The sequence below is a fragment of the Rhodnius prolixus genome, unplaced genomic scaffold, assembly GCF_049639745.1.
Source record: "Rhodnius prolixus isolate KJV_2025 unplaced genomic scaffold, Rpr scaffold_3, whole genome shotgun sequence".
NCBI lineage: Eukaryota > Metazoa > Arthropoda > Insecta > Hemiptera > Reduviidae > Rhodnius > Rhodnius prolixus.
This window is the reverse complement of record NW_027411603.1, coordinates 30,412,841-30,434,835: the sequence shown is the minus strand read 5'-3', so window position 1 is coordinate 30,434,835 and position 21,995 is coordinate 30,412,841. Positions and strand designations below refer to the sequence as shown.

General features: G+C 32.4%; 2 protein-coding genes across 4 annotated transcripts in view; both read left to right on the top strand.

Moving 5' to 3' along the window:
• Nucleotides 1-6,947, top strand: part of Dh31 (diuretic hormone class 2) — a 297,142-nt gene extending 290,195 nt beyond the window's left edge. For all 3 annotated transcript variants that reach the window (XM_074127288.1, XM_074127287.1, XM_074127286.1), the window contains one exon: nucleotides 5,881-6,947. In XM_074127288.1, the coding sequence (XP_073983389.1) occupies nucleotides 5,881-6,007 (127 nt within the window). In that variant the 3' untranslated portion in view covers nucleotides 6,008-6,947. The remainder of the gene's footprint in view (nucleotides 1-5,880) is intronic.
• A 6,477-nt stretch (nucleotides 6,948-13,424) lies between these two features.
• On the top strand, nucleotides 13,425-21,322 carry LOC141452553 (uncharacterized). Its single transcript, XM_074124831.1, has 3 exons — nucleotides 13,425-13,724; nucleotides 16,749-16,895; nucleotides 17,605-21,322. Exons 1-3 carry the CDS (start codon nucleotides 13,668-13,670, stop codon nucleotides 19,177-19,179), a joined length of 1,779 nt encoding a protein of 592 aa, XP_073980932.1. The 5' UTR covers nucleotides 13,425-13,667; the 3' UTR covers nucleotides 19,180-21,322.
• Nucleotides 21,323-21,995: the final 673 nt, after the last annotated feature.

Genomic DNA, 21,995 nt, shown 5'->3' with positions numbered 1-21,995 from the left:
GTTAGAGGATGCTGTAAGAGTTTGTTTAGTTGATATGAAAGGTAGAGAGGTAACACAAGAAGTGTATGAAATATTAAGTTTCCAAGAGTGAAGTCACGGATGGAAATAAGAAATATTAAGAAAACCAGGACGCATTATTGAATTTGATAACAGACTGGCTCTCTGCAGTTCTTTTCTGATGTAGTGGGAGAGATCTGTTTCTGTCGTCCGAAATAGAAATTTCTAATATGGACCAATTATCTAATAATTTGGGTACTTGATTTCCCAAAAAACTTGGATCAAAACAAAACTCTTAATAAACTTTCAAAATTTATTTAATGGTAAAAAGGACAATGTCGGCTATGACATTCTTAAACTAGCTGCAAACTTAAACTGATCAAATTCTTGGACAGTCTATTATTCTTAGATTAAAAATTATTTTTTGGCCATCAAGCAAAATTAATTATATGTAGAAGAGTTTTATTTGTTTTTTTTTTTTAATTTTCAAAAACTGATATAATGAAGTTACTTACTTGAAATAAAGCGTTTGAATTGAATTTAGAATTACTGAACAGTTCTGGACTGCTCTGGAAAGCCTAGAACTAGTTTTCAGTTTTTTTGTGTCTGACAGAAAGAAAAGGATAAGGTTGAGAAGGGGATGGTTCTAGCACCAAACCGATCAGTTGATATTTTAGTAAATATACGAGTAGTTATAAGATAAACATTAAAATTGTCCGGTAGGACAGTTATATAAGGGTTGATCGTTAAAAACTGCACGAAAAAGCGTCACGTTGAAAAACACCCAACTTTGACAATTTTTTTCTCTTTTCCTATAAAAGATAAAATTCCCAAATTTTCTTCAAAATATAGGGCAAACCCTCCTTTATAACTGTAATTTTTTTGCAACAACCCAGATCTAATAGGTTTTGAGAAAAAAGTTGCTGAAAATGGGCAAAAGCGGCATTTTCAGTAAATGTTCTTGTTACCTTTTTTGTAAACAACGTAGCGCCTGTGACATCTAATAAGTTCTAAATAATATTAATGAAAATTAATGCACTAAAATTACTTAAATACTTAATATCAATGAAGTATTGATGAAATGTTGGGTACTAGCTGATTTGTGTACCTTTTGGCGTTTAATCAACCCTTATATTTAACTTTTTTTAAACTGTAAGTTTTTGTTAAGGTGATACAATAATAAATTGACTTGAGGCAACTTAGACACTTCTAGCGGCCTCTCTAGATAATCATAATGTAATTGTAAGTCTATGCAGTGCTGCTAACTTGTTTTCTAATAAAGTTAAAATTGTGTCTTCATTGTTCAGAATGTTGCTTTATATAAATTAAAATATCAAAAAATTATTCGATTGACTTAATTTTATTATACTATTGTTTAAAAATATTGTGACGTAACTCATAAAGTGGAATTCTAAATATAACCTGTGGGACAATTGTGTTGAAACATTCCACCAAATTAAAAATACAATTTAAATAAAAACAGATTTCTTATTTTGGGAGGTAACAAAACTGTTCAAATTTTAATATTTTGTATTCAAACTGGCTTGCATGCCAGAATATATGTTGCTCCACATTTCTGGGAGCTATATAGAAAAGTATAATTGGGTTTTTACAAATTAAGAAAACAAAAAAAATTAAACATTTTAGAACTTAATTGAAGATAAAACAGTCACTAAAGACTCAGAAATTTAGGGTTTAAGAACACTTTAAATAAACTAATTTAATGATTGCATTAAATAAACAAACAATTTAAAAATATGAAAATATAAAACTAGAAAGACAATTTATAAATTAATGTAAACTCGCAGCTTTAACATCTATATTATCACGGTTTAATTTTTAGAGTATTTTTTTCCGCTGGCGAAGTCTTTGTATTTATACTTCTTTGGCTTACACTTTAGACAAAACCTAAGGTAATACGGTAATTTTTTTTTCCCTCAATTTAACTACCAGCTTATTCAACCAAACTTTGCCTAACTAGGGTTTTTATAATTTAAATTTCTGAGTTTATACGCAGCTTTTTGTCTGATTCTACTGGCATTACAGCACATCATATACCTTTCTCCTTTTGGCTGGAGCTTTATGTACAATTGCTTATGTACAATACAAGCAATTGTCGGACAGTTGTAGCTACATCTGTCTTAAATATCCAGTTTGATTATGGCACAACAAATCATTAGAATGATTCTCCATTAAAAAGGTGTCACTGAGATAATAAATATTTAAAACAGTAGCTGTCCAAGCATAAAACCATTTGGAACGAACCCTCAGAAGGTAACTCATCTTATTTACTATTTAAGCATACGCGTCTTAAACATTATACCCGTATGTTATTTGTATTTATTTTTTGTCATTTTATCCATTCAGTTATGAGATTCAAGTGAGTCGAACCAGTTGCATAATTGTTGTGCGTCGCTTTCTGAATTAAGGTTCTCTTTCAAGGATTCCAACTTTTAAATTTGATAATAACTTTTCTATAATTGTCCCTTGATAAATGAGTAAACTGTTAGGCGTACAGTTATTTGGTTCCTTTTCAGATAATTTTTGAAAGTTCCCGCTTTTTGTTGAGCAGTATTATAGCGTTACTTTATTTGTAACTTATGTAAAGTAGCTGTAGCTTTTTGGAAGGTTTTTTTTTTATCATAATGTAAATTTAAATACTGTAATAACACAGAATAAATTATACCTATTTTTTCCCCAACTTGTGGTGGTGTGGTCGTTGCTCCTTTACCTTATATAATATTTATAATTTAAAAATCGGCCTGGAATCCAACAGACAGAAAGTTTATTAATGATTAATAACCAAGATATACGCTTGCGTAGGAATACTGTTATCGCATTACATAGGTGGCCTAGTTAGATTTTCTATGTTTTATTTAAAGGCAGTCTCTTTGTTAGACAAATACAGGTTACTTTCATGCATTGTTTTCTCTTTGGGTAGACATGAGATTTGCTTTCAGTTTTGTTAGCTTTATATTTCCGTTCGCGTGAACTTTACAGCAAAAAAAAGAGAAGCATTTCAGTTTTTAGGTTAGGTTTTTAGGTTTTTTAGGTTGATGAAAGCTAGTAACACACTAAAATTAAATGAGAAATCTGTATTGAAACTAATAATAAGTAATTTAGGGTAACATAGTTTGAAAGTAATGTTTTACTGCCCAAGTAAACTTTCTAATCTATACATTCTTATTCATAATTATTATTTAAATTCTAATTAAATTTAAATTAAAAAAAAATACATATCACACTTGTTTACAAAAATAAATTTCCACACTTGTTAAATAAATAACTATTATCACTTCATATCCGTAATATCAACGTGTTTATTATATCCCAACTTTACTATAAGTACCATGTGATCACAGACTATATTTAAGTGTTATGTGCCTCAGTACCTGTACAATATCGAAAAGAATTAAATACAAATGTTAAATAAATAATTTGAAGGAATTCGGTAGAGCGGTTACTTTACTTTAATTGATACTTTAAAGAATAAGTTTTATTATTTTTAAAAAACTTAAATTATAAGAGAAAGTTCTTTCAGTGAGTGTATCTATTTATTTTTTTAAATTATTTAAGGCGCGTCAACATCGGAGGTTATTGGCGCCCGGAGCTTTTTTCAAGTGCACTCCCAGCCTCCGGACAGTGTTCTTAAAGTTACAAGACAACACTTTCCATCGCAGCGAACTGTAAGAAGCTCCTAGGAAGAAAAAAGTCTAAGGGCCAACAGCTGGATTCGAACCCGGGATCTCCGCGTGGGAATCCAATATGCTAACCGCATAGCTAACCCGTTCCCTACCTATTTATTGTATTATTAATTTGCTAAATAATATTAGAATAAATATGGTAGACATTTCAGTGATCGGGTTAAAATTTTATTTATTAGGAAGGTACTGAAAGGGTAAATGATAGAATTACTGACCAGACTTCAGACATCACCACATCAAGGGTTCCTCAGTCTGTACTATAGCTACTAGAAGCCCTTCTGACCAATATTTCCGTAACCTAACTCAATACTGTAACGTAGGAACAGGGCAGCGCCTCTTCACCACCGGTTCTATTCAATTTGTTGGCCCAAATTGAAAGAGCGTTTCTGTTTCCTCTATGGTTTAAACCATGCCGACCCTTTATTTCTATCTTTGTAACTAGTTCCATCTTTTAGACCAAACTTTCTTTACTTTACCCGAGGTTAAACATGTTGCACTCAATACAAATACTTTTCTCTAGCGTTAGTTTTTTCTTATTTTTTTTTTTCTCTCGAATAAAAATAAATTTACTGAAATTTTCTGAGTAAAATTTTTCAATTTAAAACAAATCTAACAATTGAATTACACAATTTCACGAGTTTTGAAAATATGAAACACGCTATGACTAGTCGTAATGCCTACTGAGATAGTAAAAACTAACTTCACTATAAAAAAAAAAAAAATCATCGTAAAAATAAACATTAATGTTCCAAATCTTCAGACAAACTTATTGTAGCTTAATAATATTGTAACGAAGTTGACCTGAGCCGGATAAGAAAGGGGCTAGATTGTTCAGGGAGTTTAGTGACCGAAGTCTGTGACGGTCCACCACTGTGTAAACAAGAGGCCAGACTTTACCTGAGCCGGAGAAGAAAGGAGCTAGATTGTTCAGGGAGTTTAGTGACCGAAGCCTATAACGGTCCAAAGACTGTGTGAACAAGAGGCCAGACTTTACCTGAGCCGGAGAAGAAAGGGGCTAGATTGTTCAGGGAGTTTAGTGACCGAAGCTTATAACGGTCCAAAGACTGTGTGAACAAGAGGCCAGACTTTACCTGAGCCGGAGAAGAAAGGGGCTAGATTGTTCAGAGAGTTTAGAGACCGAAGCCTATAACGGTCCACCACTGTGTAAACAAGAGGCCAGACTTTACCTGAGCCGCAGAAGAAAGGGGCTAGATTGTTCAGGGAGTTTAGTGACCGAAGCCTATAACGGTCCAAAGACTGTGTGAACAAGAGGCCAGACTTTACCTGAGCCGGAGAAGAAAGGGGCTAGATTGTTCAGGGAGTTTAGAGACCGAAGCCTATAACGGTCCACCACTGTGAAAACAAGAGGCCAGACTTTACCTGAGCCGGAGAAGAAAGACCTAGATTGTTCAGGGAGTTTAGTGACCGAAGCCTATAACGGTCTACCACTGTGTAAACAAGAGGCCAGACTTTACCTGAGCCGGAGAAGAAAGGGGCTAGATTGTTCAGGGAGTTTAGTGACCGAAGTTTATAACGGTCCATCACTGTGTAAACAAGAGGCCAGACTTTACCTGAGCCGGAGAAGAAAGGGGTTAGATTGTTCAGGGAGTTTAGTGACCGAAGCCTTTAACGGCCCCAGTGGGAATGGGGGTAAGATAGTCGCAGGTGGGAGTGAGTAGTGACAGTTGGAGTCAGAGACAGTTGGAGAGAGTTAGAGTTTGAGGCGGAGTTCGGGAGAATCAGTGTTGCGGAGTGCATCAGAGTTAGCCATTTGGACGGTTAGTCAGTTAGTGAGTAGAGTTTCGTTAGCGCGGTTGAGTCTATCGCAATTCAATGCAGTGCGGACCAGTAGCCATCCGTAGAACAGTTTTGTGATGTATTTACTTAGTGAGTAAGTAACAGCAAACTGTTGTGACTGTTGTAAATGGTAAATGTAATGAATAGCGATAGTTGCTAGTAAATGTTAATGTTAGTAATGTAAAGTGTTAATAAATCAGGTTACTTAAAAGTTTAGCGAGTTTTATTTATTTACGAACCCACATATTTATTTAATAACTAGTGGCAGTCACTAGTTTTAGTAAAGTAATTGAGGAAGAAAAACTTTACAATATTCACAAATATATGTATATTTTTTTTGTTTTTCTGTTCTTTTTATTTAGTTTTATTATCTTTGTTACAGCTCGAAGCGTGGTTTGGATCTTGGATTAAGCAGAGGTTTCTCTGGATCACAGGCTGCCAAACATCTGATGGGACTAGCTGCAGCTAACTATGCAGGAGGCCCAGGCAGAAGGAGGCGCCAAGCGTAGACGCCTAAAATTCCTTTCTCTTCGAAATCAAAACTAATAATTAAATATATCCCCCGAATAACGAAAATATATACATATATATATTTTTTTTTGTCAACAATAAACCCTCTCCTAAATATTATAAATAACAATTCAATGATTCTCAATCAAAACAAATAAAATTTAAGAATCACTATTGTAGCTAACAATAACTTCTTCTATCTGTCGAGATGATCAGCTATTGTATTAGTGCTCACTTAGATGATCTGTCTATTTCTTACCATAAATGTACCTAAGTGAACTAAACATCCTTTCTAGAATAAATGATAAATAAAAATTATTGCATTTATTTATTTAAATAATATAAATATATATATATATATTTAAATAAATCAAACTAATTTATTTAGGAGAAATAAGACATAAAGTATGTAAATGTTTTATTATTCATTTTGCATATACATAACTCCCTTAGCTTGCTTTTACTTTCTGTTCATGTTCTAAGAAAAAGAATTATTGTTTAAAGATATACAACAAAACAGAACAAACAGTTTCTACGAATAACAATAGCGTCTCATTTATTGTTTTTACATGATTTTAATTAAGTTATTGTATGCAGTGCAATTCCCTCAGGACAAAGAAAATTCTTATTATGTACGCTTTTCAAATACAGGTTTTGCTTTTACTCTTGATTTATGTTTGTTTGTTAAACCACTTTTTATTACTGAATTAAAAATTGAATTATTATTTACCCAGTTAAAGTTAGAATGTCCAAAAGTCAAATCTATATTTTTATTTAAAATGTATTGTATTTATTTCGATTGTATCATATATAAATAAACCTTTTTAGAATAAATAAAGGTGGACAAAAAAAGCATGTTATCTTTGGGTCTATCTTTTGTTGAAAAAAAACCCTTTCTATGGAATTTATACCTAATAAAATTTAGATGCAGCAAATTTATATACGTATTTCATTTATTTTATTTTTGATTATATAAGGTTTAAAATTATAAATATATCGCAATTATTAAATTACAACACTTGACATAAGGTGATGCTAGTTCAAAATTTTGGATTTTTAAAAAGGCGCAAAATCCAAACCGGTCCGTTTCCTTCCAAAATTAATTTCTGAAATGATTCCTTCTTTTTTTTAAAAAAAAAAAAACTTTAAAAATTCATTCTAAGGCTGGAAACATAGTGGAGCGGCGATGATAGCTGCTTCAGATCTAAAGAAAGCGACGAGCAGCGAGCAAAGAGTCGCATGCACATAGTGACGAGTTTAGTCGCGTTCTCCTTTCGACAAAACAAGATGGAGGAATTATTTTTATATGAAAATTCTTGGTTGAAACTTTGGTATTTGCAGCAGCTTAGTAGTAGGAGCTGCAGTGTACATGACATAAATAAGTCTAGACATGAATATGGTGAATTCCATCACTAGTACCAACAACTTCGGGAGCATCCTGGCAAGTTTCATGCGTATTTTCGAATGTCTTTATCAACATTTGATTACATACTAGCCCAGTGTAACCCCATTAATCAAAATCAAATTTTATTGTTTTTGAATAATACAACTCATAACAAGAGTTAGGCACAATATAGAAAAATTAACTATGTAGGTTATTAACTAAATACAAATCTGTGTAACCCCATTAATCCTAGCAGTTACTTTAAGATAAGAAAATCAAAATAAATAAAAATAAAATAGAAATATATGCAGATAAAAAGAAATTAGTCAATTAAAAAAACACAATAATTTTATTAAATCACTACACCATGATTTGTCGTAAATTAATGTTGTTCATCTGAAAAACTGGAGTAGTACGACGCTACAGAAGAAGGATTGGAGAATTCGTCCTGATCAGAAGTAGTAGGACGTGAAAATGTAATTTAATTTTGCCTAGTATTTAGATGAAAGTTAGCATTAAGGGAATGAGAACCAAATTAAATGTAGCAAAAATTACCTGAATTCTCCATTAACTACTAATTGTTAATTAATTTTAACAATTAATTATTAATTGTTAAAAACTATTGTATCTTCGCAAATACTATGGTCGCACAGAAGTTTCTTTAAACAAACTAAACCAATAAATGTAACAATATCCATAACCTATGAGCAATAACCTTTACAAATTGAGCGCGATGAGAGCGAAGAAATCAAACATGTCATAACGCTTCGCTCTACTCTCTAGAGATAGCGTTGCTCTATCTTGGAAAACTGCCGCCCTTCAACCTAGTATTGTCCGACAATTGATCCCCGCAACCCCATAATACATTCTAACCTTGGTTTCCTAAGAATTGTCAACTCGCTAAAACTAGTAACTGCTGGTATAATTTGTAATAAGGTCTGTAAATTAAGTAATGAGACTGATTAAAAAGTCGTAAGGACTCAAGTCAATTTGTAAACTTTGACTTCCTTATTTTAAGACAGCCTACTTTAAAATTGACTTACTGGTCTATCTAAAAGAGTTTTCAATGAATTAAACAACTTGATAAACTAACACTGTTGAGTGCTCGTGAACACGTTTTCTTGTAAAACAAACTTAATTTTTCATAAGAAGATATAAGGAATCCAGGAAAATGATATACCGTTTGAAAGCTCATTAAACAAGGAAACTTTTATAAAACGTGCCAGCACCTAAGTCTGAAATGATCACATAAGGGCCTAATGAGTTTTCTTAAAAATTTCGATTACTTTTATTTTTCCAGCATCCGGAGGAAGATTGAGACTGTTTGGAGAGTAACTTATGCTTCGAAATGGTGTCAATTTTTAGAAAATTTATCTGTCTTTCTAACCGTGTCATCAGAATCGAATTCAAACTAAAACTTTCTGAGTAATAACATTTTTATTGGAAAAAAAATTAAAGATTTTACAAAAAACAAATTAAAAGTGACTTCACTCAAGAACAGTGGAAAATATGAAGTTGGCCAATAAATCATTGAACTCCACTTTAGATGTACTGCACACAGTAGGCCTATGGACAATACTTACTGGTTCACCCTGTATACAGGGATTAGCTATGCTAATCCAGCTGCTGGCCCTTAGATTTTCTCCTAATAGAAATTTCTTACAGCTCATTGTCCTGTGATGGATTGTGTTGTCCCTAACGAAAGAACTCTTTCCGGAGGCCGGCAGTGCAAAATACAACCCTTAAACAACTGGGTTACTAGGAAGATGTGGTGTGTGACTGTGTTAAGCACAAACCTGGGCCTACATCTAAATATTAGTAACATATTTTTTAGTAGAACAAGAATATGACTTAATATTTTCAACGCAAGGAGTAATGGAAAAGGTATCCTATAGATACCTCGTCGCGTTTGGAAAGGAGAAGGTGGGAGAAGGGAAAATTAAACTGTTTCCAAAAATTGTAATCAATAAGAAATATCGGCTCAAATTTAGGAAATAAAATAGTAAAACTTCAAAAAAAACATTCATTTGTAATTTGAACGTTAAGAAAACGGTTTTCGCGGCCACATTGATAAGATACTAAATCATTTAAATAAATCTAAAATAGTTGTACTCCAAAATTTCTGGAAGCTAATAGAAGAAATATTTAAACACGTCAGGCTAAAGCTGTTCAGCTAATGCAGCTTCTTATTTCGAGAAATATTAGCTCTATCGGTGTACGCCGTGCTTAAAATAACTGGGCACAAAGCTAAACCATCTCTTCCCGTAATTTACTGCAAGCAATATCAACTACATGAAAATATAATAGATTCTAGATGTTTGTCTTCATTAAATTCATTAATTCTTTTAGCTATTAGTTACATTACAGTTATGTTTATTGACTGAAAATTGAAAATTTAGAGTGGATATTTAAATTTAAGTTTTAATACAAACGTATAAAAAAAGATTAAATGTTATTTAAAAACGTTAAAAAATAATTATTGTTTTCATTTCTGGCAATATTTTATTTGTCAAATAGTAATTATTTTAAAGAGTTTTTATAATAAATGATAAAAGAATTGATTGTTAAAAATGATCGATTTAAATATAAATGTAGGTAATAAAAATGAGCCTATTGTTTGAAAACGGAGATTGCTTAAATAAATTAAAATTGATGAGTTTTATAAATAACTGTTGGCATAAACGTAGATCCAAATGATCGTCTCCAAGTACGTGGTGTTGATATTTATACAATTATTAGAAATTTTTGTATAACATGCTTTATCTAGCCTATAACCTAAAAATAGCGGGGTTTACAAGAACTGTCATCGTGTTAAATTAAACACATTAATTTGTATGCAAAGGGTAGGCCTAAAAATTATAAACTACTCAGATTCGTGTACAGGACGAATCGAAATATAAAAACTGTATTAATTTTAATAAAAATTTAATTAATTCAGATTGAATTCGTAAAAGCTGTATAATTAGAGCATACATTTTTATTAAGTCGACAGTTATTGGCCGAATGTCGCTGATTTCCCAGTTCTAGAAGCTCGTAGAAAAAAAATCAGTGCATTTATTCTCCTGGCGATAATCCAAAATAGTTAGAGAAAAAAAACTTTTTCAGCGTTGTCGAAATGAATCACCAAGATTTCCTTTCCACAAAACTAGTGGAAGATGCTACTTCCAACAGAAGGTGAACTAATAGTCAATTGGCTTAATATGTGGTGGGTAAAACTAGAAAGGTCAAACCCAAACGGCATTAAGTGCAAATATAAATTGGCCAGGATGTTCTTTTCAAGTGAAAAAATGACGATGAATATGTTAAAGTAGATACCGCCAATAAAACACGACTTTTAAAGAACGCCAAAAAAACATGTGGAGATCAAAATTTAGATTTAGATAACGCGGAACAGGATATTTGTTACGATGAATAAATTCCTAATTTTTTTCAGCAGCCAAAAGGTAAAAGGTCCTTAAGTTTATTAAGATGCTGCCATTGTCCCAATAAATACTTCCGTTTTATTTACTCATCCTGTAAATATCTTGTTTTGTTACAGTGACAACCCTTTGAAAAAAACACTTTTAATATTTTTCTGTTCAAGTTAATGAACCAAATATTTTTAAAATGAATGTATTTAGAAAACATTAATTTTCTTCATCAATTTTTTGATTTCTGGACATGACCGCATTGGCTTCTGAGCGACTCAATCATCTGATTGTTCAGGAAAGTCACTCTTCTGATGTCAATGCCCATATTCAATCTAAAAAATTTCCAAATGTTTTGGAGTGTAGGACACGATTCTAAATGGCTCATTTTATTCATCAGAAGTTCTGTAACATCAGAATCGCCTCTCCATCGTTATGTACTCGTCAATTGTTCTACAATAGGCTAGGAAGTAGCTTCCTCTACATCTTCCTCTCCTATCAGATTTGTCGGTTTGACAGAAACCACTATTGGGCGTCGATTTACCTTCTTCTATGGTACATTGCTTTCGGCCCATCAATCGCCGCAAATAAATGTTACAGGATGGTGGTAAATAGTCTAACGATCTCATCGCGGGTCTAGAAACTAATAAGTTACGCTTTTGTGCAAAAAGGGTTCTCTAAAATAGTATAACCTCAGATTCCTATAATGAAATAAAACCCAAAATGATGCGGAAATACCTTTAGTTTCTACACAAAACAAACCTCACTTCATCAGTTCTGCTTGGCGGTGGCGCTCCATAACAATTTCAATAGTGGGTGGTAGTGATAGGCAGAACGAGTCCGCGTTTGGAGTCGTTGGATTTAAATCAGTTACAGGGTTTGAATCGATTCCAACAACTCGTTCACTGATTCCAGCTTCTGTACTTACCCTATGCTTTAGTACAAATGTCATTAAATTCCTTAAAAGTTAGCTTTCCCAGTTAATAACAAAACTATATTTCTTAAACACACATTAAGTACTATCCCTAATTTCCAATTGCTCCGATAAATGTAAAATTAACAACGTAAGACAGATATAACCAATAAAATAGGCTAGTAAAATATAAAAATTAAAGCAATGCAGTTTTGTCATTACCTAGCTTGACCACTGGAAGACTGGAGTTAACTTGCTTCAAGAGGATTCAAGATAGAGAATTAGTCAAATATGTCCATAGCTTTCGTTCTTCTTTATTGACTGTTTAGTTTTTGTAACTTTAATCTCATTTAGAAGTGCTTTTAATTCCTGCATGAGTTCAGCAACGATTGTCTCGTGCCTACCCCTGACAACTACAGAAATATCTGCATAGACAAGAGCCAAGGACCGAGAACCCACGAAGGTCTAGCACCTCAAGTAATTCATTTACGACCATACACTAAAGGAGCGGAGATAAACCACCCCCCTGAGGGCACCCCAAACTGTCGTTAACTCCAGCGATTCCTCAAAAAGTCTCGCTGTGATTCTCCCTGACGATATCATGTTACAGATCCATCTTAAAACCGTGGACTCTACACCATGTCTATCCATCGCCAAGGCAATTGAACTGTACTCGTAGGTATTGTTACTAAAGGCACCCTCAATATACAGAAACAAGCCCACAGCTGTTTTCTTACAAAATACTGAGGGCTCCAACTCCTTAACCAGACAGTGGAGGGCGGTGTGGCATGATTTGCCTGTCTGGTGGGCATGCTGATTTGTTAATACACCTCGTTAATATACATGTCAATCAGTTTTTCTAGCACTTCAGCATGAACGATGTTAGACTGATTGGTCTGATTTCCTTAGCCTAGGTATGAGTTCTATCCCAGGCTTAGGAATAAAGATACTTTTACAGGCCTCCATGCCAAACTTGCTCTTATTATCCTGCATAAGATAGGAGTGATTAAGTCTTTCCCCTGCTGCAAAAGAGCAGGGAAAATGTCATCAGGTCCCGGGGATTTATAGGGCTTAAAATCATTTACAGCCCAGAGCACCATATTGAAGGTAATGTAGTCTTTTGCCACGGCCCAGTCACATTCTAAATGTGACCCATTGTTGGATGGAGGCTATAAATATTGTAGGAGTTCACATACAAACAGTAAATTTGCGTGTTTTGGGTTTTAATTATATGCCTGAGAACATGGAGATGAAACAAAGACCATGATTGGTCGTTTGCCAGAAAAGAGTCGAGAATAACAGCTCAATTGAGTGAAATGAGAACATTCAAGAAATATTATTTGTACTATGAACTTTACCAAAAAACCTATTAAATATTTAAATAAATCTTCATAGTTGTACTCCAAAATGTAAGGGAACAAATAAAAGGAATGTAAAAGGGCAAGGATAGAGTTTTTGCAGGGAATAGTACCCTAAAGGTTCTTATATCCAGAAATGTTAGCACTAACAGAGTACTTTGCGGGTAAATTAGGCGAACAAGATGGTAAAGCGACTACATAGCGAGAGATATCAACTGTATGAAACTATAATGGTGTCCAGATATTAGTCTTCATTACCGGAGATTAGTAATTAGTAACGTCGCAATAAAATTTAATGTGGATATTTAAATTTCGGTGTTAATATGAACACTTAAAATAAATGTATTGAATAAGAAAATAAATTTCTTAAAAAATAAATTACAATTGTTTCAATTTCTGGCAATATTTTATTTGCCATTAAGTTATTATTGTGAAGAGTTTTTGTAATAAATGATAAAAGAATTGATTGTTAAATATGATCGATTTAAATATAAATGTAGGTATTAAAAATGAGCCTATTGTTTGAAAACGGAGATTGCTTAAATTAATTCACTTGATGAGTTTTATAAATAACTGTTGGCACAAACGTAGATCCAAATGATGGTCTCCAAGTACGTGGTGTTGATATTTATACAATTATTACACATTTTTGCTGTAAGTAGAATATTATTTAAATATTTTTTAAGCTCTAAATAAATTTTTTTACTGCATATGGATTGTGGCCGAAATTTTAATAAAGAATATTCATACGTACTCTTTTAGCTCTGTCTGATTTCATGAATGCAGTTCAAATGGATTACTTACTTAGAAATGTGTATTACTTAGTTGTATTTCATTGTTTTATCTCAAACATGGGAATATTTAATCTATAAAGTTAGGAAATATTTTTACTTTTACTTAGAATCCCTTTTATTCAAATCTATTCATAACTTAAGTACTTATACTTTACCTTAAGAAAAACTTACAGTTTAAAAAGTTAAGTATAAGGGTTGATTAAACGCCAAAAGGTACACAAATCAGCTAGTAACCAACATTTCGTTGATACTTCATTGATATTATTTAAGTAATTTTACCGCATTAATTTTCATTACTTTTTTTAAAGAATTTATTAGATGTCACAGACCCTTATGCTGGCCATTTTCATCTATTTATTTATTTTTATTTTTAAATATAAATCGTCGGTTTAAGTTCATTCTTCCATTGAAGTAATTGTTATTCTCAATGTAGGTGTTTTTCCCACAATGTTGTATATATGTAATATAAAATAAATAAGATATGCATATTTTTAGGACAGCTAATTATTCCAGTATTTTACTATAAATAATTAGGGGGACTAAATTAAATTACAATCGAGAAAAGAATAAATATTGTTGAATAATCTACTTATTATTAACTGTGTGTTATTTGTGATCACGAATATTTCGGTAAGACGAATTCAAGACTGAAATATTGTTTTAAATCCTCCGTGATTCAAATTAAAATAGTAGCCGACTCTAACTTTGTCTTTTTCTAATTTAACATGCATGTATATGTGACATCTTCAGAATAAAGGGCACATTAAAGAGAAATCAGAAGAATAATTTGGAATAGAGTTAAAATAAAGTACCTATTTATACGAAGATGTAATATACATTTTATGACAATTATAACAAAAATATATGAATGAACTGGCCAGCATAAGGGTCTGTGACTACTAATAAATTCTTTAAAAATAATAATGAAAATTAATGCGGTAAAATTACTTAAATAATATCGATTTCAGTACTTCCTTTTAAAAGGTGCAAGAAAAATAAACTGCGATTACAGAACTTCTCCCTAAAAGGCAAAGATTTTGTATCGAACGACAATTCATTGATGTAAATCGGTTCACTCATTGACAATTTTAACGATTGCAGTACTTCCTCTTAGTAGAAGTAAGAGCATGATAGCACTTCACAGCCACGTAGAGGAGCTTTAATCACTTCTTCGTGATAAATTTTATCAAAATCGGACTAAGCTTTGTAGAATTATTGGTAATAATAGTTTTAGAAAGGGCCTTATTTGGGTGGGGCGAACTCCCCTCCTTATGAGGCATAGCGTCGAGACTTTTAAAGTACAAATCTGTACAAAATTTTGATACGTATGACACTTCATTCATGAAAATCGGTTCACGTGTCGATAATTTGAAACGATTGCTATACCTCCCCTTAACAAGTGTAAGAGCTGATCGCCGCTTTAATGTTACGTAGGGGAGCCCTAACCCTATCATCCTAACAAATTTTATCTAAATTGGGCCAAAATTTACAGAGTAATTAGTAATAATAATTTTAGAGGGGGCCTTACATTAAAAGGGCTAACTCCTCTCCCATTCGAGGTACAACGTCGAGACCACAAAAAGGCACATCTACATAAAATTCCGAATCGAATGACAACTCATTCATGAAAATCGGTTCATGCGTTTAGGCGCTACGTTGTTTAAAAAAAAGGTAACAAGAAGAAGAACAAGAACAACAACAAAAAGAACAAGAACAAGAACATTTTTTGAAAAAGCCGTTTTTGCTTATATTCGGCAGTTTTTTTCTCGAAACCTTTAAGATCTAGGTTGTTGCAAAAAAATTACAGTTATCAAGGAGGGTTTGCCCTATAATTTAAAGTAAATTTGGGAATTTTACCTTTTATAGAAAGAGAGAAAAAAATTGACAAAGTTGGATGTTTTTCAATGTTACGCTTTTTCGTGCAGTTTTTGACGATCAACCCTTATACAACTGTCCTACCGGACAGTTTTAATTAGAAGTCAATTAGCTTAGCGCAAGTAAAACGCTGTTAGCAGTTTAGCCTAAATTATTAGGTGATTGAATTTGGGGCATGGGATGTTTCAGAAACTTCTGAGCATAAATACTGACCTGTCTATCTTAGCATCAAATCCTATTTTGAGAAAACGTTTAGGAATCTTGTCATTAATAATATCAATTTCAAGCGCAAAGATAATTTGGTTTGTTGTGATGGATGCAAATGGTTGCAACCTTATCATAAGTGACGATAATAGGATCTTCTAGGTCTAGATAAAAAACAAATTCGAAATAAAAAGGGTAATGAAGTCGATGCGAAATTATTTTTCTAAATAAAAATACTGAATTTTTCACCTGCAGCTGGTTCAGTATTGCTCAAAACCCTTATGAGAATTTGTAGCCTTAATAAAGTATTTTTTCGCTAACAAACTTAGCATACCTGGTCATTTTGGTTAACGAACAACGAAAGAACAGATAGCTTAATCCAGTAAAGGACCTGAGCAGTGTGTCATGGGACTGAATTTTTCGTATCGCCAAATGCTTAGTCAATTCGGCCATAAGAGAACAGATGCATTACAAATCGATACTGCCATTCAACCAACAAATTCTACGTAATGTGTACAACTTGAAGGAGATCTCGTTAATAATGCATTCAAAGCCATTACTAATTTCTAGTTATAATTATACAGGATAACAAAATATTTTAAAATATGAATTATCTTAGGTAAAGTAATAGGAATTTCTTTAGGCTGGGCAAAATATATTGGGAGGTAGTCAGAATGGGCCTATCGGAACCAAACTAGCGTCCCCTTTTTACTATGAGATTGCATTCCAGAGATGTTAAGTATGGGTTCAATTAAGGTAATCTATCACTAACTAATCTAAACGACTTTTGGTATTTCTTTTTCAGGAAGAAAAATGCGTTTCAAACTGCGAGAATTTGGTACTAAAGGAGAACAATCCATGTGTAGCAAGAGCAGACAAATATACGCTAAAAAGATGTTATGAAAACTGCCAAGTTTATACAAAATTCAGTAACAAATTCAACAATATAGAAGTAAATTGACTCAAATGAACACATTAGGCCATTAGACTCAAGAAAATAAATAATTGAATTTAAGAAAATATTACTATTTCGCGAAAATAAAAGTCTCCTAAACGAAACTAATCTAAACAAGTTCCCCAATCAATCTTTAAGCTTAAGATCCAAAGCATTCGATTTTCCTGTTAATTATCCATCTTCCAAATTCAGGGTATGCATATAGATGTGCTCTCCAAGACTTGCTAATGCCAAAGATTATATGTTGTGCAAGAATGAGATTCTATTCATAAGAGGATTTGAAAAAAGCAACTCTACTGCACTTTATCAAAAATCGCCCTACATCCCCAATGAACGGGTACTCCCGGGACGATTAAGACCTTGTCGTTACCAATAACCGTTAGGATTTCTATTAAATAAAAAATAAAAGCAGTCCAATAATAAAAAATAAAATTGTGCCCTTAACTCAAACCGGAAATACTGTAGCTATCTCAAAACTAGCCTCCACTATGAGAACTCTAATTTTTTCTAAAGTTTAATTTAGTTAATTTATTTTAAAGCGAAAATTATTGAAGTTCTTAATTTTGTATTTACTTTCTCTAAATATATTTGCCCACGGCATACAAGGTCCCAGAATCACAAAAGAGAGCCAAAGGAGTAAAAAGATTTCCATCAAGTACTATCATCTGCGCAATTCAATACAGATTAAATTATTCAAATGTTTTAGGGAAAATACTGCTTGGAAGAGTGCATGAAATTAGCGCTTACGGAGCCAACAAGCGACCGCAAAAAGTGTCGATATATGCCCAGAACATGCACCGAGGATGAAGATAAATATGTGAAAAAACGTTGCGAAGAGGACAGTGTATTTAATGAATCTACCAATTCCAATCTCAGCAATTTAAAAGCAAAATCTCGAAGCTCTAAATTCGAAAAAATCACAAAATCTGAAAAATATAAAAGAGAGACAAGTGCTAATGATAACTATTACATCAACCCTAACCAACCAGTCAATAATAATTATCCTTTAAAACGTCCTGGCCCAAACCAACAACAATATCCACAAGCGCCATTTCCCCAAAATAATAATTATCCTACACAACGTCCTGGCCCAAACCAACAACAATATCCACAGACGCCACTTCCCCCAAATAATAATTATCCTTTACAACGCCCTGGCCCACACCAACAACAATATCCACAGACGACATTTCCCCAAAATAATAATTATCCATCACAAGGTTCAAACTGTGCCCCAAACAATAATCAATATCCAAGAAAATCTCCTAACTATATGAATTACTATCCCTACGGCTCTCCTAATGCTCCGGGAGGAAATCCGAATATCAATTATCCTATACAAGATCCTAGATATTCACCAAACAGTAATCAATATCCAAGAAAATCTTCTAACGACATGAATTACTATCCCTACGGCTCTCCTAATGCTCCGGGAGGAAATCCGAATATCAATTATCCTATACAAGATCCTAGATATTCACCAAACAGTAATCAATATCCAAGAAAATCTTCTAACGACATGAATAACTATCCCTACGGCTCTCCTAATGCTCCGGGAGGAAATCCGAATATCAATTATCCTATACAAGATCCTAGATATTTACCAAATAATAATCAATATCCAAGAAAATCTCCTAACGATATGAATAACTATCCCTACGACTCTCCCAATGCTCCGGGGAGAAATCCGAATATCAATTACCCTACACAAGATCCTAGATATTCACCAAACAATAATCAATATCCAAGAAAATCTCCTAACGATATGAATAACTATCCCTACGATTCTCCTAATCCTCCGTGGGGAAATCCGAATATCAATTATCCTATACAAGATCCTAGATATTTACCAAACAATAATCAATATCCAAGAAAATCTCCCAACGATATGAATAACTATCCCTATGGCCCTTACAATAATAATTATCCCATTGACCCTTACAATTCACCATCTACACTAAGTACCACCACTGCTACTACAACAATCCCAACTACAACTACAACCACGCCAACTACGACCACAACTACAACCAAGCGAACAACGACCACAACTAGAACCACGACAACTAGACCCACAACAACTAGACCCACAACAACTAGACCCCCTCCACCACCGCCCCCTCCACCACCGCCCCCTCCACCACCGCCCCCTCCACCACCACCCCCTCCGCCGCCACGTCCTAAAAAAAAACCTACTCGTAGTTGGTACGATTATTTCTACGATGATTCTTCTTCTGAAGAATACTGTGATGTAGTTAGTGCGATGTTTATGGCTTGTTAATTTTGGATTATGAATGGTTGTATTGAATTTCGTGTCTAGATAAATAAATTTGCTTTTGTATCAGCACCAATGGTAGTATCCTAGTTATTGATTATACAGGATTAAATTCTATAAATGTTTTCAAAAACCATGAATTGTTATCAGCTTAAATTTCCTGAGTAATAATTCCTTGAGAAAATTTTCAGTCATCCTTTCAGACCATGTACCAATTAATAATGTACCAAGCAAATATATTTTCAGAACTTAAATAGAGCTATCGAAAAATGAGCCATCATCTTACGATTTATTCTTAAGTAAATATTATGTATTACAAGAAAGTTTTTTCTTTATTATGTATAATATAATTAAAAAGGTCATGGAAACAAATTAAAGGTCCTATATAAAAGTTTATCCAATTTTTCTCCTTAAAAGCTTGTTAATTACTCATTTAATTATAACAGTGTAGCAGTTCAATAAAGTTTATTATCTTTATGGAACCTCTGTTTTAATCTTATGAATTTATTCATTCAAATAGAACCTTTGCTTGCTACCATATTTATTATGGATCTTATCTTCACTTATTATGCACAGGACTCAAACTCTAGACTTTCTTTTTAGTTTTAGAGCTGCGTTGGATGGCCATAATTGCAGTTTAACCGTAAAATTGTTAATTTAATATTAATAGTAATAAAACAGCAACCAAATGCAGTTTTGATCACGAAATTAGCAAAATTGCAATCGAATAAAGAAGAAAGTTAGTCCATAATACCAATGTTTCCCAACTATTTTTAGCTTGCGAACGATTTGATAATATATCGTGCTATATTTTACTACGACATAAAAAGGATTGTATTTCGTGAAATTTCTTATTCCGGGAGTTTTGTTTTATTATTATTATCTTTATTTGTATAGAGATACAATGTATCTGTTAGAAATGAGTTTAAGTTCATGTTCTCTGGGTATCCTAAGCACGTTGAGAGCTTGCTATCCATAGCTGATAGCGATCAGTTAGACAATTTATTTTTATTTACTGTAAATATGTTTAAATTGAGGTCTTTCATTTAAATGAATAGTTTATGTTTGATTAGTGTTTTCTATTTTTTGTTTTACTTTTTTAATTATTTTCGACGGTAATATTGATTTGGTACTCTGTTTTATTTTCAAGAAGTGGCTTTATTCCTTTTTGTTTTACTTTTTTAATTATTTTCGACGGTAATATTGATTTGGTACTCTGTTTTATTTTCAAGAAGTGGCTTTATTCCTTTTTGTTTTACTTTTTTAATTATTTTCGACGGTAATATTGATTTGGTACTCTGTTTTATTTTCAAGAAGTGGCTTTATTCCTTTTTGTTTTACTTTTTTAATTATTTTCGACGGTAATATTGATTTGGTACTCTGTTTTATTTTCAAGAAGTGGCTTTATTCCTTTTTGTTTTACTTTTTTAATTATTTTCGACGGTAATATTGATTTGGTACTCTGTTTTATTTTCAAGAAGTGGCTTTATTCCTTTTTGTTTTACTTTTTTAATTATTTTCGACGGTAATATTGATTTGGTACTCTGTTTTATTTTCAAGAAGTGGCTTTATTCCTTTTTGTTTTACTTTTTTAATTATTTTCGACGGTAATATTGATTTGGTACTCTGTTTTATTTTCAAGAAGTGGCTTTATTCCTTTTTGTTTTACTTTTTTAATTATTTTCGACGGTAATATTGATTTGGTACTCTGTTTTATTTTCAAGAAGTGGCTTTATTCCTTTTTGTTTTACTTTTTTAATTATTTTCGACGGTAATATTGATTTGGTACTCTGTTTTATTTTCAAGAAGTGGCTTTATTCCTTTTTGTTTTACTTTTTTAATTATTTTCGACGGTAATATTGATTTGGTACTCTGTTTTATTTTCAAGAAGTGGCTTTATTCCTTTTTGTTTTACTTTTTTAATTATTTTCGACGGTAATATTGATTTGGTACTCTGTTTTATTTTCAAGAAGTGGCTTTATTCCTTTTTGTTTTACTTTTTTAATTATTTTCGACGGTAATATTGATTTGGTACTCTGTTTTATTTTCAAGAAGTGGCTTTATTCCTTTTTGTTTTACTTTTTTAATTATTTTCGACGGTAATATTGATTTGGTACTCTGTTTTATTTTCAAGAAGTGGCTTTATTCCTTTTTGTTTTAATAATATTAACTTTTCTTAAATTTGAATTAATATTTATTTTATGTTCCTCTTTACTTTTTTTTTTTTTTTTTAACAATTTGGTTAAAGTAATAGTTTTTGTTGCCTACTTATATTCATTTTTTTTAAGAAGATTAGTATTATTATTTTTAATTTTTTGCTGTAAATACTGTACTCATTTGTATGGCTTATGCTTCACAAATAAATAAATAAACATAGCTGTAAGAAATGGTTATCTACTCAATGAGGGCAGGAGGTTCCTTCTGTAACTCAAATGAAGAAGATGGCATCTCAAAATGTAAAAAGGAGTTGATAGAGTACATTGAAGGCAAGTTTTGTAGATCCAAAAAACCAACGACGATTGGAGGCGCTGGTAAATGTGAAAGTTTGAAATGTGAGCTATATGTTGATAGTATTAATATTGGAAGCTAACATATAATATATCCGGTTTGAAAAATAAAATATCCGAGGTAAATTTTTTTAAGTTTTGTGAGAGGTTTTGAAATTTTCTTTTTGTTTGAAACATTTATAGGAGAAAGTGAACAAACATTTTATGAGTTTTTATTTAATAATTCTCATTTATTTTGGTAGAGCTAAAGAAGGAAGTTTGTTTGCTATTATGAAGAATATGAAACATGGAGTCAATTGTAGTTTTGTTAGTTAT

Bases quoted from the DNA above. Each gene is read 5' to 3' on its own strand.
- LOC141452553 (XM_074124831.1), top strand. From the start codon at position 13,668: ATGATGGTCTCCAAGTACGTGGTGTTGATATTTATACAATTATTACAC. The intron at 13,725-16,748 runs GTAAGTAGAATA...TTTCTTTTTCAG, and splicing joins AATTATTACACATTTTTGCT to GAAGAAAAATGCGTTTCAAA. The intron at 16,896-17,604 runs GTAAATTGACTC...CAAATGTTTTAG, and splicing joins ACAAATTCAACAATATAGAA to GGAAAATACTGCTTGGAAGA.